General features: G+C 43.9%; 1 protein-coding gene across 1 annotated transcript in view; it reads left to right on the top strand.

The window, feature by feature from the left end:
- SH3GL2 (SH3 domain containing GRB2 like 2, endophilin A1) overlaps nt 1-16,815 on the top strand; it is a 224,832-nt gene that overhangs the window by 181,637 nt on the left and 26,380 nt on the right. The window contains exons 3-4 of the mRNA XM_089693957.1: nt 15,317-15,389; nt 15,522-15,665. Coding sequence (XP_089550083.1) covers nt 15,317-15,389; nt 15,522-15,665 — 217 coding nt within the window. The remainder of the gene's footprint in view (nt 1-15,316; nt 15,390-15,521; nt 15,666-16,815) is intronic.

Consider the following 16,815-nt stretch of genomic DNA (forward strand, 5'->3'; position numbering starts at 1 on the left):
AAGCATTTCCTCCATACGCAACGTATCATAAAGCACATAAACCCACATCGGCTGAGACAGGGGAGTGGCCATTTTCCAAAAGAGGGGTATCAATTGTCAGGCCGCATATAGAAAGAAACGTAACAGACTTTTCTTCTGCGCAGCCATCAAACCTGGTAATATAGAGAGGAGAGAAATTTCCGGCGAAGGGGCCAAGGACTCACCATAGATCCTGCCATATACAGCAAAGACCTGTCACCAGAAGCGTTGTATTAGGTCACAATCCGACCAAATATGGAGTTGTGTACAAACAGCTTTAGTACAGCGCCAGCATAGATTAGTTGTAGAAGGAAATATTTTGTGTAGGGAGAAGGTTTCCCTGTACCATCAAGAAAGGAGCTTAACGTTCTTTTCTTTGGGAATGGCGAGAAATGGACGATTTATGAGTGTAGTGGAATGACGTGGATCAGTCCGCAACCGTTATGTCTTTACATATGTCCCAAGCCCATTCCTTGGTGTAGGGAGGGAGTTCGGAATGAAGAGCAGTGTGTAACACTTTATAGAGGGAGGCTAGGACATGTGTCGGCGGTTCAGAGAGGGAGCACAACCGCTCGAACTCAGTGAGTGGACAGTGTGTGTAGGAGGAGGAGTATAAGTGTTTGAAAAATGATGATAGATGTAAAGTGGTAAACCAATCCTTAGGCCCACCCTGAAGGAGCAGGAGACCCGATTGGGGGCAAATAAAGTTTCGGGCTACGGGCCAGGTGGTGCACGTAAAGGGACCAAGAATAGAAGAGCCCATCCCCTGAGGAACAGTGGGGTTATCAAATAGGGATAAGGGAGAGGAATCAGAAGATAAGAGAGCAATGATGCCCTGTTGATACCACAAGCGCAGTACAGCCACAGTCAATTGGGACAGGCCGGGAAAACACCGAAGGTCCTAGCTGTAACCCCATGGTAAAGCCCGAAGATCAACCTGAGCCAAATCTTGTTCTATCATACAAGAGGCTTTATGGAAGGGTCTGGGAAACCAATCAAGCATCCGGCTAGTAACGTGGCTCTATAATAAAACTCGAAGTCTGGTAAACCCACTCCGCCTCGGAGTTTCATTTAAGTACGTAACTTATATTTTAACCTTAAGAACCCCTGGTGCAAAATCGATCTAATCGAAAGGGAGCGTAGGGAGAGGAAGAAACTCTTATGGACAGCAATCAGAAACAGTCTGAAAAATGTAGAGTAACTTGGGTAAGGTATCCATCTTGAGGGTGTTGATGCAGCCAAACCAGGGCAGAGCAGAAGCGCCCCATGAAGCCAGATGTTTTAGGATATGTGAAAGCAAGGGGAAGTAATTAAGGGAATATAGAGCAGTAAGATTGGCAGAAATCGTGATCCCCAGGTACGTAATAGCCTTTGGACTCCATTGAAAAGCGAAATTAGAGCACAAGTTTGCCAACACATGGGCAGGTAAAGATATATTTAAGGCTCCGTTTTAGTGATATTAAGTTTGAAGTTACTAAATAAACTAAATCTGAGGAATTTGTGGAAAAGACTGGGGAGTGAAATAAGTGGCTGTTGAACATAAACTAGAAGGTCATCTGCGTATAAGGATAATTTGTGATGTGCGGAGGGAGTGTGGATGCCCAAGATTGAGTCATTAGCTTGTATGGCTGTCGCTAGATGTTCCATTACTAAGACAAAGAGAAGAGGTGAGAGGGGGCAACCCTGTGTAGTCCCATTCGATATGGTGAAGGGCGAAGAGACCATTCACTAGGACAGATGCCGAAGGATGAGAATAGAGGGACATAATCCGAGCAAGGAACCGCGAACCCAAACCTATCTGTGCCAGGGTGAGACATAGAAAGCGCCAAACAACGCGATCAAATGATTTCTCAGCGTCAAATGAAAGGAGGCAATCCTTTAAACCATGTTGCTTGATTTAAGAGATAAGATGGATTGTTTTAGAAGTATTATCTCTAGCTTTATGACCAGGGATAAAACCAACCTGATCATGGTGTATCAGGGTTGGTAGAAAAGGGGAAAGGGGGTTTCCCAAAAGTTTAGCAAAAAGTTTAACCTCCAGATTGAGTAAAGAAATTGGGCTATAGCTACCACAGAGAGAGGGGTCTTTACCCAGCTTAGGGATAACCAAAATATTGGCGGATATGAAAAGCGGTTGAAAGCACGTTCAAATCGTCATTGACATTAAAAGTTTGGGCTAGAAGTGGGTCAATTGGGTAGCAAATGTTTTGTAAAATCGTGGGGTAAACCTGTCTGGACGGCACTTACCCGTTTTCAGGGCCTTAATTGCCCCAAGAATTTCCATAGTCGAGAAAGGCTCCTCTAGGTCCAACACCGTCTTCGCAATGTATTGTGACATAGCCGGAAGGGAAAAAACAGAAGGAGCATCAGGAGTCACCAAGGACAGATTGTAAAGCTGAGAATAATAACACACAAACACAGAAGAAATTCCTTTATTATGGTATAGTTTAGTATTGTTCGGCACCTTAATATGCTGGATCGGATGACGAAACGGACGGGGGTGGAGTAATAAGTGTTGCATGCTCTGTCTCGTGCAACAAGGGAGGAAGAATCTAAAAGTTGGAGTAAGTTTCTACAAGCGTTAGATAAGTCCACTGCAAGCACCGGATCCAACGTGCGTTTGTGAGAAGATTCCAGGTACGCAATGAGTGAATATAAGTGATGCATCTCCGTCATTCGAGGCCTTTTTTAAATGAGACCCATGTTTAATAAGAACCCTTCTAAGGACACATTTTAGGGTCTCCCACTGAGTAAGAGGGCCGGTAGTGTCCAATGTGTGATCAAGAACAAAATGTTGAATAGCCTGTACAACCTCTGCAACACATAAAGAATCTTTGAGCAGGGTGTTGCTCAAGCGCCACGAAAAGTGACGCAAGGACGATGGTCGGTCCTGAATCGTAAGATTGGGGCTTGGTCCAACCATAAAAAATAACCAAGAGAGATGAAGTCGGACAATCAAGAAAAGACTGCGAAACAAAATAATTGTCTATACGACTGTATGACGCATGAGCTGCAGAGTAAAAACTATAGTCTCGTTCCGAAGGGTGCTGGATACACCAGATGTCCACTAAATGTAAGTCATGCAAACGCAACTTAATTTGAGATAAGACCGATGGGGAGACGGATGATTTACCCATGGAGGTGTCCAAGTCTGGAGAGAGAGACAGATTGAAATCCCCTCCTACGATGAAGCAGGGACCCCCAAAATCAGACAGCTTAGAAAGGACCAACACAAGAAATGGAACCTGATCTTGATTGGGAGTGTAAACATTTGGTACTGTAAAAACAAAATCTTGGAATTTCAATTTGAGGAAAGGTAGCGACTAGCTGGATCAATTAGGGAGTCCAAGACCTCAGTGCCGAAGGTATGATGAAAGGCTTTCGACACCCCCCTAGATCTGGCCTGTGGATTAGTACTATGATACCACTGAGTATAGTAACGATTGTGGAGGACAGGGACACCATCGGAGCGAAAGTGAATCTCCTGAAGGAGCAAAATCTGCGCTCCATGTTTATGGAAATTACAGAGCATCTGGCACTGCTTCTCCGGAATGTTGAAGCCCTTACAATTAATAGAAGAACATTTAATTGGAGTCATAATTGTCCATGGTGGAGCAAATAGAGGAAAAACGCATCACTGACAGCGCTCCACCTAACCCCCCCCCCCTCACCCTCCAGAGGAGAAGAGTGAAAAAATAAATAAAGGGCAGGAGGGGGAAGGAAAAGGAAAGGAAGAGGAGTAAAGAAAGAACTAGTGGGAAAAGGATATAAAGCCTAGAGAGGAAAAACAGAAATAGGAAGAATGTAGGTGGAAGAAACTAGTAGACAGGCGAACTGTCCAAATAACATACAGTGTATCACTGTGCAGTACACTGAAGGCCTAGGTGGGGGTTGTCAGAAGTGTATGTATCTGACCCTGACCCAGGCCTCCCACAGGCAAATAATAACCTTGAGGGAGTGCACCCCTTGTGAGAATGACCCCCCCTCTACAAAACGTGTTCAGTAAACCCTGATACACGCATGACAAAATAGGCCCCCTCCCCCAACAAATAAATATAACATGCCAAGAGCAGGGCACGAATTAATCAAACAAGACGTAGGCCCAAAGCCCCTGAGCCTATGTTCGAAGGCATCCCCGCACGCCACAACAAATATCGGTGGCGGCATTCAGGAATTAGCCTCCAGCCACAGTCCCAGGGTATAAAAGAAAACGGGCACAAATATAATTTACAGATCAAAGAGAATGGCATGAAAAACTGTAGAAAAAAACGAGAAGAGGAGAGAAACCTCCCAAGTTACGCGGGTAGGAGATCAGCCCTCTGGAGTCTTCTGAGAGAAGGATCTGGTACTTTTCTTCTTTTTTCGATCGGACTGCTGTCAAGATGAGGGAAGTGGAAGGCCTGGGGTCGGGAGCTGAAAGGGCCAGTCCGGAAGGAACACCTGAGGTAGTTCGAACACACCGAGAAATATGGGCAGGTCCCGAGAGTGCAAAATTGTGCAAATTTGCCATTCTGCGAGGAGTGGAGTTGAAACCGGAACTTCCACTGGTAGCGAATATGCCTCTCTTGCAACATCAGGGTGAGGGGACGCAGGGTTCTGCACATGGCCAGAGTCTGGCGTGAAAGGTCAGGGAGGAGCATCACCAGCACTTCATTGAATAGGATGGTATCGCGTGCTGGCTGCACGCATAATGGTGCTCTTGAGAAGTAGTGGACCCTGCATAGTGTATCATGAACAAAAGATGGATCAGGGTTTCTGGGGTCCATCGCCCGATGTAAGAGGTCAAACTCAATATAGGTGTTTGTAGGTTGCTGGAGCAGTTGATTGAATATGGCGATAACTGCTGCTGCCAAATTTTAAGGTTCAACGAATTCTGGTATGCCCCTGATCCGTATATTATTACGGCGGTTCTTGTTTTTAATGTCATCTTGCTGGTACATGAGCTGTTGTAATAAGACCATATGAGAATTAAGGGTCTCTTCGTGGGATTGTAAGGCGTTACACAGGCAGGCCATCAGCGGTATTTTCAATCTCTTCCATACGCACACAGATATCTTGTTTAGGATCAGAGATTTCCTGTTTGTGTGAAACGTATTGAAAATATGTACAAAGTTCAAAATCCGCTTTTGTAGAGAGAGATTTGATGTAAGTGTGCAGGGACCGCATGTGGGACTGCTGGTCCCAGCCATCCTCCGAGCAGAGGGATGCTGGAGAAGGGCTGCGAGACCTCTGTCTGCCCTGAGTGCCCTGTAAATTAATGGCCGAATCCACTGGTGGAGAGAGGAAGCCCCAAGGGCTTACCTGGCTGCTTTCCTGGAGCCCAGAGTCTCTGTGTGACGAGGAGGAGAATGGTGCCCACGCCATTTTGCAGGCCGGAGTGCCCGAGGTCTTGGCCGAGGATCAGGTCAGGGAGTGTTGCATATTGTTGCCGGACTGGCCCCCCGTTATACTTTGAGGGGTCCAGTGTTGATTCTTGCCCATATGGAGGGCGGAAGACAGCTTGCGAGGGAGAAGAAGCCTGGATGGAAGGTCCAGGCTGGGAGCAAAGCAGATGTGCTACCTATCGCTCCATGCGCCTGGCCACGACCCCCTCCAAAATTAAGTTTTAAATTAAACATATTTACAGTATTTTAATGACAGATTTCCTCAGTGGGCAGTGGCTACAGGGTAGAAATGCGCCAGACTGTCAAAGCCTGCTGAACTATCCTATTGCGAAGAAGATGCCTCACCCTGCCTGGGAAAGAACCCCGGCTGCACCCCCCAGCTATATAAATCATGTATAATGATGGAAATATAATGTGTGCTGACACTGAACTTAGGGAAGTATAGAAGGAGGTCCCAGGAAACAAGGGTGGACTGTTATTAATGTGACTGACGAATGTACAATAGCCCTAAGTTGGCACATGTGCAGTAAGTGTAGTAAGGCTTGTGCTGTTTCTTCAGGACAGACTGATACACAGCAGTTCAGGAACAATCAATTGAAAAGTGGGACTATTCCAGCAAATCCAGAACAATTGCCAAATATTTTATATAGCCAAGCATACAGAGTTCAGAGATTACAGTAGGAGCATGAAGGGTACTACAAGTGTATATAGTGCAGGGTTCAGGAGTAGGAACACACAGGCTAATGTACCTCCCCACCACAGGACAGAGCTAACCCCCCATACAGCACATCCTGAGAGTTGTTGTCCCCAGTCACAGATAAGAGGCATGCTGAGAGTTGCAACTCAGTGTAATATCAGTGATTTATTTCAGGTACTTACCATATTTTTCGCTCCATAAGACGCACCTGACCATAAGATGCACCTAGGTTTTAGAGGCAGAAAACAAGAAAAAAAATATTCTGAACCAATGAACTGCAGACATAGTACAGGAGATCACCAGAGACTGCAGACTTAGTACAGGAGATGACCAGAGACTGCGAACATAGTACAGGAAATGACCAGAGACTGAGGACAGTACAGGAGATGATCAGAGACTGCTGGCAGTACAGGAGATGACCAGAGACTGCGGACACAGTACAGGAGATGACCAGAGACTGCGGACACAGTACAGGAGATGACCAGAGACTGCGGACACAGTACAGGAGATGACCAGAGACTGCGGACACAGTACAGGGGATGACCAGAGACTGCAGACATAGTACAGGAGATGACCAGAGACTGCGGACAGTACAGGAGATGACCAGAGACTGCGGACAGTACAGGAGATGACCAGAGACTGCGGACACAGTACAGGAGATTACCAGAGACTGCCGACAGTACAGGAGATGACCAGAGACTGCGGACACAGTACAGGAGATGACCAGAGACTGCGGACAGTACAGGAGGTGAGCAGAGACTGCGGACAGTACAGTGGATGACCAGAGACTGCGGACAGTACAGGAGATGACCAGAGACTGCAGACAGTACTGGAGATGACCAGTGACTGCGGACAGTACTGGAGATGACCAGAGACTGCGGACAGTGCTGGAGATGACCAGAGACTGCGGACAGTGCTGGAGATGACCAGAGACTGCGGACAGTGCTGGAGATGACCAGAGACTGCGGACAGTGCTGGAGATGACCAGAGACTGCGGACAGTGCTGGAGATGACCAGAGACTGCGGACAGTGCTGGAGATGACCAGAGACTGCGGACAGTACAGGAGATGACCAGAGACTGCGGACAGTACAGGAGATGACCAGAGACTGCGGACAGTACAGGAGATGACCAGAGACTGCGGACAGTACAGGAGATGACCAGAGACTGCGGACAGTACTGGAGATGACCAGAGACTGCGGACAGTAGAGGAGATGACCAGAGACTGCGGACAGTACAGTAGATGACTGCTGACCTTTGGGGAGGGAGGGGGAGCGGGTACCTGAATTTCACAGGTACCCGCTCCCACTTCCGCGGAATTGTCCACCCTTTAGTGTGGGCACCCGGCTGATAGCCGGGTGCGCATGCGCAAGAAGCGCTGTGCTTTGTGATTGGTCCGGCGTCTTCTGGGACCTGCCATGTGTCAGCCGAGAGCCAACACTAAAGAAGCTGGCGCGGGAAGACTTCACAGCGCTGGACCGAGGAACAGGTAAGGTCCTGCTGCAGAGCTGAGCGGCTGGCCCGGTATTCTGACACAGCGGCGGTTGAAATACCGGACCGGCCACTCCATATTCGCTCCATAAGGCGCAGTGACATTTTCCCCCTTTTTGGGGGGAAAAAGTGCGTCTTATGGAGCAAAAAATACGGTATATAGCACCGTCAGTTTATGCAATGCTTTGCATATATATTGTACATTCACATCAGTCCCTAACCCTCAAGGGGTGTACAATCTAAGGTCCCTAACTCACATTCATACACATACTAGGGCCAATTTAGACAGGATCCAATAGCCCAACCACCATGACTTCGGAGTGTGGGTGGAAACCGGAGTACCTGGAGGAAACCCACACATGCAGAACATGCAAACTCCAGGCAGGAAGTGCCATGGTTGGGATTCGAACCAACGACCCTGGTACTGCCAGGCGGAAGTGCTAACCATTTAGCCACTGTGCAGTGATGGGAGATGTGTTGAGAGTTACTGCCCCCTACAGTAGTAAAGCTATTGGAAATGCTAGGAGTTGTAGTCCCCAGTATACAGAAGAGACATGCTGTAGCTTTCTGTAATGTCCATGCTGGGAGATGTGTTGGGAGGTATAGTGCCCTCAAGTAGTATAGATGCTGAGAATTAATCTTCTCTATCTATGACTATGTGTAAGACTTACTCGGAGGTGTAGTTCAGCAGTATCAGTAGCAACAGGTACTCTTACCGAAACAAGGCAAGCCATGTGTCTGACAAGTCTCCTCTCAAACAGCATTTGGGGTACAGAGAGATCTGAGCTTGTGCCACCTCCTCCTCTCTGATGTGCAGTGCAGCTAAGCATTACATCCAGGGGTGGACTGACAACTCATGGGGCTCCCGGGCAATAGGGGATCATGGGATCCCTGTGTCCTTGCCCAAACTCAAAAAAGCCTATGAAAAGGGTGCCAGGGGCATCTCATGGGGCCCTCTACTGACCCCAGGCCCTCGGACAGTGCCCAAGTTTCCAAATGATCGGTCCGCCGCTGATTACATCATCCTAGCGGCCCTGGTCAATGGTTGGATATGCTCAGTATCAAGTCCTGCCCTGTTTTAAATGATATTGGCCAGAAAGTAAAGAAAAAGGAGAGGGAACATGGATCCTTCATGCAGGACTGCCCTACAAATGCCTGATTGGAAATCTATTTAGGATTGGCAGTCATTCCTGGGATATAGCCTGGGACAGCAGTGGCGGGACGGCTGATTAAAAAGCAGGACTGTTTCGGCAAATCCAAGACTGTTGACAACTATGAAACATGTGCCTCTCTTTCAAATTTTTCTCTCGCTCTCTTCTTTCCAACCTGCCTTGCTTCCTCTATTCCTTCCTTGTAGATAATATTATTATTATTAATAATAATAATAATATTATTATAGGTACTTGTATAGCGCCATCAATTTCCACAGTGCTTTACATATATATATTGTGCATTTGCATCAGTCCCTAACCCTCAAGGAGCGTACAATCTAAGGTCCCTAACTTACATTCATACAAACATATGCTAGGGACAATATGCCAATTATCAGTCTTTGTACTGAGAACTTTTTCTAACTTTAGAATCTGTTAACTAGTATAGTAACTGCAGCGTACATGCTGTCAGACCGCAATACAACAGTAGCTATTTTCTCTTTCTAGGCAAACATGTATTCTGTTCCTCTGAAAGAATGACACATAAGAAAATTGCAGCTTTTATACTTTTAAATATAATAATGAAACCACAAAGGACTGAGTTAGTGATATAATGTGTGGCTTAATTACGGAGTACAAAAGGATATCACAAACAGCGAGCCGAGAGGAAATGTGGGAAATTGTGATTTAACAATTTGCTTTGAGATTTCCTGAGATGTGTGATTCTTTATTTTCTCATAAACCAGAAATCTAATCATCCAGACTACAGTGTAGGTTCTGCAATCATCGGTTATATGTATCTTGCTTTTGTAAGGGAGCTGTGCTTCTCCAAGATGGTGTCAGTGCAGGTGCACACAAGGATGTGTCTTTGTGCTTTTATATGTGGTAGTTAGCAGTCACAGCCATTATAATTCTGCCTTGTAGCATATCATTAGCACTCCTGCTGTATTGCTCCTACATATTGTATGTTTTCAAGATACTATGCATGGCAAGCGTAACATGCACCATATACCATGAATTGTGGATTCCTATGGTAAAAATGTAATTACAGAAGAAGCTGTATATATAGCAATAGTAGACGCTTGACAAAGCTGCTTTGACACATGGACAGTCATTTACAAACATTTAGAGGTTAAAGGGTCCTTGGTGCCATTTTTATTCTATCAGCACCTAGTTCATGTCCTATGAATACTACAAAAATGAGTGTATAAACATATTGTTTTTTAGGATGTCTTATTTTTTTTAAAGGTTTTTCATAAGTGGGGCAGCACAGTGGCTAAATGGTTAGCACCTCCACCTGGCAGCACTAGTGTCATTGGTTCAAATCCCAACCATGGCACCACCCACCTGGAGCTTGCATGCTCTCCCTGTGCCCAAATGGGGCACTTCAGCCTCCCCAAACAGCCCAAAGACATGCTGGTAAGCCATTTGGCTCCTGTCTAAATTGGCCCTAGTATGTGTATGTATGAATGTGAGTTAGAGACCTTAGATTGTACGCTCCTTAAGGGTTAGGGACTGATGTGAATGTACCATATATGTATATGTAAAGCACTGCATGAATTGACAGCACTATATAAGTACCTGAAATAAATAAGCATTTTAGGCATGCTGGTAGGCCAATTGGCTCCTGTCCAAATTGACCCTAGTATGTGTATGTATGAATGTAAGTCAGGGACCTTAGATTGTATGCCCCTTGAGGGTTGGGGACTGATGCACATGTTCAATATATATATATTTAATGCACTGCATAAATTGACAGCACTATATAAGTACCTGAAATAAATAAGTATTTTAGGCTTCACCACTGTGTAGATTGCCATTGTTTCTTGCTAATCTGCCCCTAACATTTAATTGTAAAGAGCCCTGCTTGCTTAAAGCCCTACTTTTATACCCTTTGTAGATGTGACAATCATCCTAGTACAGAAGCCTTGGGAAAATAAATAGTAGGGATTGTGTCATATTTTATTTGTGAATTTTTGGCATTATCATGGAAGTGGCCTGAATTGGTAAAGTGAAACTCCACCCTGTGACGAATGCAGATGTCAGACCCCTGTCCTCACCAATTTGTGAAAAAGGACTGGCCAATCTCACACCGCTCTGTCACTTATGGAACAATGCCACTTTCAACTGCACCCTGCACAAAGATTTTCCAGCTCACAGGACCACAATCTAGGTGTAAGCAGCCTGAGAGCGATTGTCATGGGGTTAACTAAGCAGTTACCTTAAGCTACCACCACCCCCTTTTTACTGAGAAGGAGACAGAAACAGAGTACTGTCCGTGATACTTTTTTTATTTGCACTAACATACAATTTTGAGGACAAGCTTTCGGGGTATGTCCCCTTCTTCAAAGTCCAAACAGTACTATTACAAATCACAAAGTTTAAGCAGAATATTAGAAGGGATTGAGAAAAAAAAAAAAAAAGGCTACAGGTAAGATACATCAAGAGCGAGGGGGGGAGGGGGGGGGGATACTACACTCACACAGAGGGGGTCAAGCTTCAGCTAATAGTCATAAAGCTGTCGGATAATGGTTGAGGAATCCCATGTCCAAGTTAAGGCCGTTATCTTTTGTGTCAAATAGAATTATCATTCTTAGTTCAAATGTACTGAGAAGGAGGAAACTCACAGTCTTCGCAAAAACAACTATGATTTTAGAATAAACGTCAACAAAACGCACTGTCACTACAGACAGGTATATTCAGAGGATTATACTACAGTTTCACTCTTCAAAAGACAGGGCTTCTTTTAATTTGTATTGGTGTATTTATTGACAATTTCAACAATTTTCACAAGAGGGTTTAAAGTGTTACTAAACCCAGGACCCTGCATTCACTAGATCTGGTTTCCCACAGTACACATGGCATGGAAATGCAATTCTTTTAGTAAATATAAACTGCTAAATACCTTTTCTCATCAGCAATTGGAGCAATATTGTGACTTCTCCTACAAGCTTTAACCAGTGCTCTGCTGGAAACTGATAGGAGTTTTCTCTAGGAGGATGCAGAACCCCTGACCTATGTCTGGGCAGTGCTGATTGGCCCTGTTCTGATCACATGCACTCTCCCAAGAAACAAAAAAAACCTCTATAGCAATACACACCAAACTGTGCATGTGCAGAGTGTCTCCACACGATACGTCTTATCAAGAGATAAGAGGGGAGCACTGGAAGCAGGGGAGGATCAGAGAAGTCGGGGTCAAACAGCATTTTAACACAATGCAGAGGATTAAACCCTTAGGTTCCACAGTGAGTATTTCAAGCATGTTTTACTGCATATACAGACTGATTTTACTGTTGTGTGTTTAGTAACACTGTAATATTGAAAAGGTCAAAATGGTGCAAATAAAATATTTAAAAAAACAAAGATATTACAAAATAACAAAGCGAACAAGCTACAGCAAGACAAGAGGTGAAAAAAGTAAATACTTGCAAAGTCCTTGGTTTTAGCAGAGCTCAGTCAAGGGCGAGTGAGGTGTTATCATCAGCTCTCATAACTTGACAGACGTTCCCTACTTGATGGTACACAAAAGCTTGTCAAAATGTCTTGGCATTCCTTTTTTCTGTGGTATCAAATAGGGTGTTGACAGAGACCATCTGACCAATTAGTCGGCTGAGGAGTGGCCATGGGGGTGTCACCGTGTTTGACTGTCTCATGGCCTTCCCTTACACACAGCTTTATATTAATATTAATATGTTCGAATATGTACAGTTTGCATTCTTGAAACTGGTAGATTATTGTTCAGGCTTATATTTCATGTCCAGGGATGTCCATATGTGCCTGTCACCCAGGAGCTATTTGACTGCTATCTAACCTTCTGTATACTATAGCTTAGGCATGTATGATCTTGATTTGCTTGGTATGATATTCCCCATTCAAATATATACTTAAAATTGGTATATCTTGGTCCTGTCTGATTTTATGAACTGTGTGTAGTTTGATACGTTGAGTTGGGCAGGCAGGGGGTCTCCAAAAGGTCACTGCAAGCCTGACTACTTTACAATCCCCATTTTATGGCACGCCATGTGTTCCTAGCGCTTTAATTGCCCTACAAACCATGGGTGACAGAACTGAAGGTTTCTTTTTTTACAATAGGTCAGAGAGAAATGCTAACCTGTAGAATTGTTTTTATGGTCAGTAGAAACTAACAGACATCCTGTCAGGACTTCAGTTAGCTGTTTACAGCTCTAGCAAAGGCCTGTGTGCTGGTGTCTGCTGGCCCTAAGTTGAGATAACATGCTCTTTTGAAGTGTGTTAAAAGTTAAGACTTTGAATTCCATGGATTGCAGGAGGAGGGAGGGGGTAAGATCACTAGGCTATGCCTCTTCCCATGACAAAAAATGACTGTAACCTGAATAAGATGGATGTCACCTACAGTTTTTATGTGCCTAATGCACACAACCATTACACACCCAAAAGGGATGTTCCTCTTTAAGGCCTCCTCCCCAGCTCCTGCAGCTTTTTGGGAGGAGGGGGGAGCGGCTACCCGATTTTAACAGGTATCTGCTTCCACTTCTGCTCTGACCTCCTAGGCAAACAGAAGTGGAAGTTCTCCTTCCCTCCCGCAGTCTTCTGGGATATGGGATATGTGAAGCTGCAAGCTGTCAGAGCTGGGTGCCCATAGTAAAGATGCGGGGGGAGGTGGGTGTTAATGGAAATGAGAGATGATGACATGGGGCTTTGATTATGAAAGAGCACCTGAACTGAGCCATGCCCAAATAGGAATAGTCACTAGTATTATGTTGAATGTCTCTGAAGCTTATCTTTTGCCTATTACTGACTTACCATGCCGTGTTCTGCACTGTCTCTGTGGTGGTGGCCATATCGGTAAAGGCAGGGTTTTGATTCTCCAAATCAAAGCTGCCCTATGATGACTGATGGATGAATGTTTAAAGGAGAAGTACAGCTAAAGCCCTTTTGGCTGTACTTCGCCTGTGGATCACAGGGGTACAGTTCATCCTGCACTCCTGTGACCTATTTTCAGCAGACAGCGGGCTGTAGCCTGCTGTCTGCTGACATCACTCAGCTAGTCCAGGCTATGGAAAGGTCCCAACTTTAAAGTTGGGATCCACCCCAGAGTTTGGAGCTGCACCAGGCTCAGCGAGCCTGAGCCAGCCGCTCCCTCACCCTCCACAGCCCAGCATTCCAGTAAGTGCGGAGGGCAGAGCAGACGGTGGTGACTGACACAGCAGCGATGAGAACTCAGCGGTCATGGGATCCCCAAGCTCTCCCACTTAGAGCTGATCAGATCTGAACGATGCTGCATCCATCTAGGTAAGTGTAATTTGGATCTACTGCTACAGGGTGGCAGCGGTGCACAAAATCACATATATATATATACGCAAGTTTTCATTTCCGCGTAGGGAGAATGCGCGAGGCCCTACCTGTGCCGCCATTCGTGGCTGCGGCTGTCAATCACTGAGTCCAGGCTGGTGATTACTCGCCCGCACCCAGTGATTGCTGAGAATATCTTGGTAAACAAAACAGTTCTCTCCCGTCAGCTCATGCACACTGCTTTGCATGGCTGTGCACAGCACTGAGGATTTCAGTGGCATCAAGTCAGTTCCCCCCAGTATCAGAATGCCCACCGCAGTCCCGCTATAAGTCACTGATCGCCATGATTACTAGTGAAAAAGAAAAAAAAAAGCCCAGTATATATACCACCATTTGTAAACACTATAACCTTCACGTAAACCAATTAATTTACACGTATTGGGATTTTTTTTTAGCAAAAACATGCAGCAGAATACATTTTGGCCTAAATTTAGGACAAAATGTAATTTTTTTAAATTTTTTTACTGGATATGTATTATAGCAAAAAGTTCAAAATATTGTTTTTTTCTCAAAATTGTTAGTGTAAAAAATAAAAAACGCACAGGCGATCAAATACCTCCAAAAGAAAGCCCTATTCGTGGGAAAAAAGGACATCATTTCATTTGGGTGCAGCGTTGCATGATTGCGCAATTGTCAGTTAAAGTAACACAGCGCCGTAACGCAAAAAATGGCCTGGTCAGGAAGCGGGGGGAAATCCTCTGGAGGGCAAGTGGTTAAAAGAGTTTTTTAAACATTACTTTGATTAAAAAACAGTTTAGCATACATTTTCCTTATTATAATCAGTACTAAAAAGTTGCATTTTTAAAAGAAAGATGCAGTCAGAACAGTGAGTTATCCCCATCTCCTTCCTTTTGTGTGCAGTCAGCAGAGATAGAGGCACATCAGTTAAAAAGCAGATAGCCAAAAGGCAGGCAGCTTCTGGTGTCCCATTTCTTTTAGATAACCCTATAGCCCTGGTTCACAACGGTGCGACTTGTCATGTGATCACATGACAAGTCGCACCCTTTTTAATGTTTATTTGTAAAGTAAGGTTGTATACAGATAGTAAAGCAAACAGAAAATATCTCAGAATTACAACTGACCCCAAAACATATTTTCTCTGTTTTTTTGGGAGCTGTTTCATTGCCGTTTCATTGTTTTGAATGCTTACAGTCACTTTGACAGAAAAATGTGTATTTTAAACTGTGCTGTCTATTTTTAATCATGAAAAACACGTTTTTATATTTTACTTTTTCTTTGTTTTTAGAAAGTAGATGTGACCAGTAGAGCAGTCATTGAAATAATGACAAAGTCAATAGAATATCTCCAGCCTAATCCAGGTAATGATATTTGAAGTTAAACTGATCTTAAAACTGTGAATGGACATTGATGCAAGAATTGGCTAATCTATTAGAGTTTAATTCTCATTTAAACAATGATTGCTGTTGTAATGTCTGTTTCTTGATATTCAGCTTCTCGAGCAAAACTCAATATGATCAACACAATGTCAAAGATCCGTGGGCAAGAAAAGGGGCCTGGATATCCTCAAGCTGAAGCCTTGTTAGCAGAAGCCATGTTAAAGTATGGCAGAGAAATTGGAGATGAATCAAACTTTGGTAATTTGTTTTTGTTTCTTAATTTTAACCATGTAAACTTCTAGTGTCCCTTCTAATGTGACTTGAATATCTTGGATGCTTTATGTATTTGGTATTTACTGAAATGTTCATTGTTACTGGCAATTACGACGAGACCAATACCTATGACCTTAAACTAACTGGAGGAAACTTTAAAACTAATCTCAGAAAGTACTATTTTACTGAAAGAGTAGTTGATGCTTGGTATAAACTTCCAGCAGAGGTAGTGAGCCAGTCAACAGTAAATAGCTTCCAACATGCTTGAGACAACCATAGATCTATACTCAAAAAGAAACTTAGCAAAAAAGTTAACAAAAAAAAACAACAAAAAAACAACCCCCCCAAAGCAAAAAAAAACTCACTCTGTGTTTTTTTGCCGTCACCTTTCTATGTTTCTATGATACCGTGTCAGTTAACTTTTTAATGCCTTATGTTATTCTCTTTGTGATGCTTTTCTGGGGCAAGTCTAGATTGGAATTGGAAAACTATCCGGTCCGGCTTTGCTGGGGAAGGGGGGGGGTTCTGCTGCATTTAGAAGTATTTGAGGACTGTTAAGATTTTGTATAATGATTATTACATCAGTCCTGCATATAAAGCAATACCATTTACTGTACTGAGATTGCTTTGCTTCATTTAGCTTTTCAAATGTTTAACTTGTAAAAAAATTGGGCTGCAGTGCTCTTTAAAATATGGATACATTAAAGCCTGAGTTCAACAAAGTTACAGAGACAGCTTTCTCTCTTAGGCTTCATGTATCAATGTGCCAGGATTACTTTTATTACCCCATAGGCATCAATTACTTTCAGATCTGCCCTAGAGAAAGAAAACATTCAGAAAGTCTGACCTTGACCAGTGGTGGGAAACCAACTTTCTAATACTGACACTTTGATACATGAGGTCAACGAACTTTCTTTTTCATAACTTCTTTGTAGCACTTTTTTGATAAACTATGAAAGGCTACCAGAAATGAATGAATATATGTAAATGAGAATGCTGATTACCCCGTATGTATATTCAAATAGTCTTTCTAGGATGCCATGAATGGCAGTTGTAGAGTCTTCAAGCACAATCTGATAGAAAGTATTATTTTATTGTCACTTTATTTATTCAACATTTGCTTGTAAGTCAAATG

This window comes from Staurois parvus, unplaced genomic scaffold (assembly GCF_062004578.1).
Source record: "Staurois parvus isolate SC_StPar_1 unplaced genomic scaffold, SC_StPar_1.0 ptg000644l, whole genome shotgun sequence".
Classification (NCBI taxonomy): domain Eukaryota; kingdom Metazoa; phylum Chordata; class Amphibia; order Anura; family Ranidae; genus Staurois; species Staurois parvus.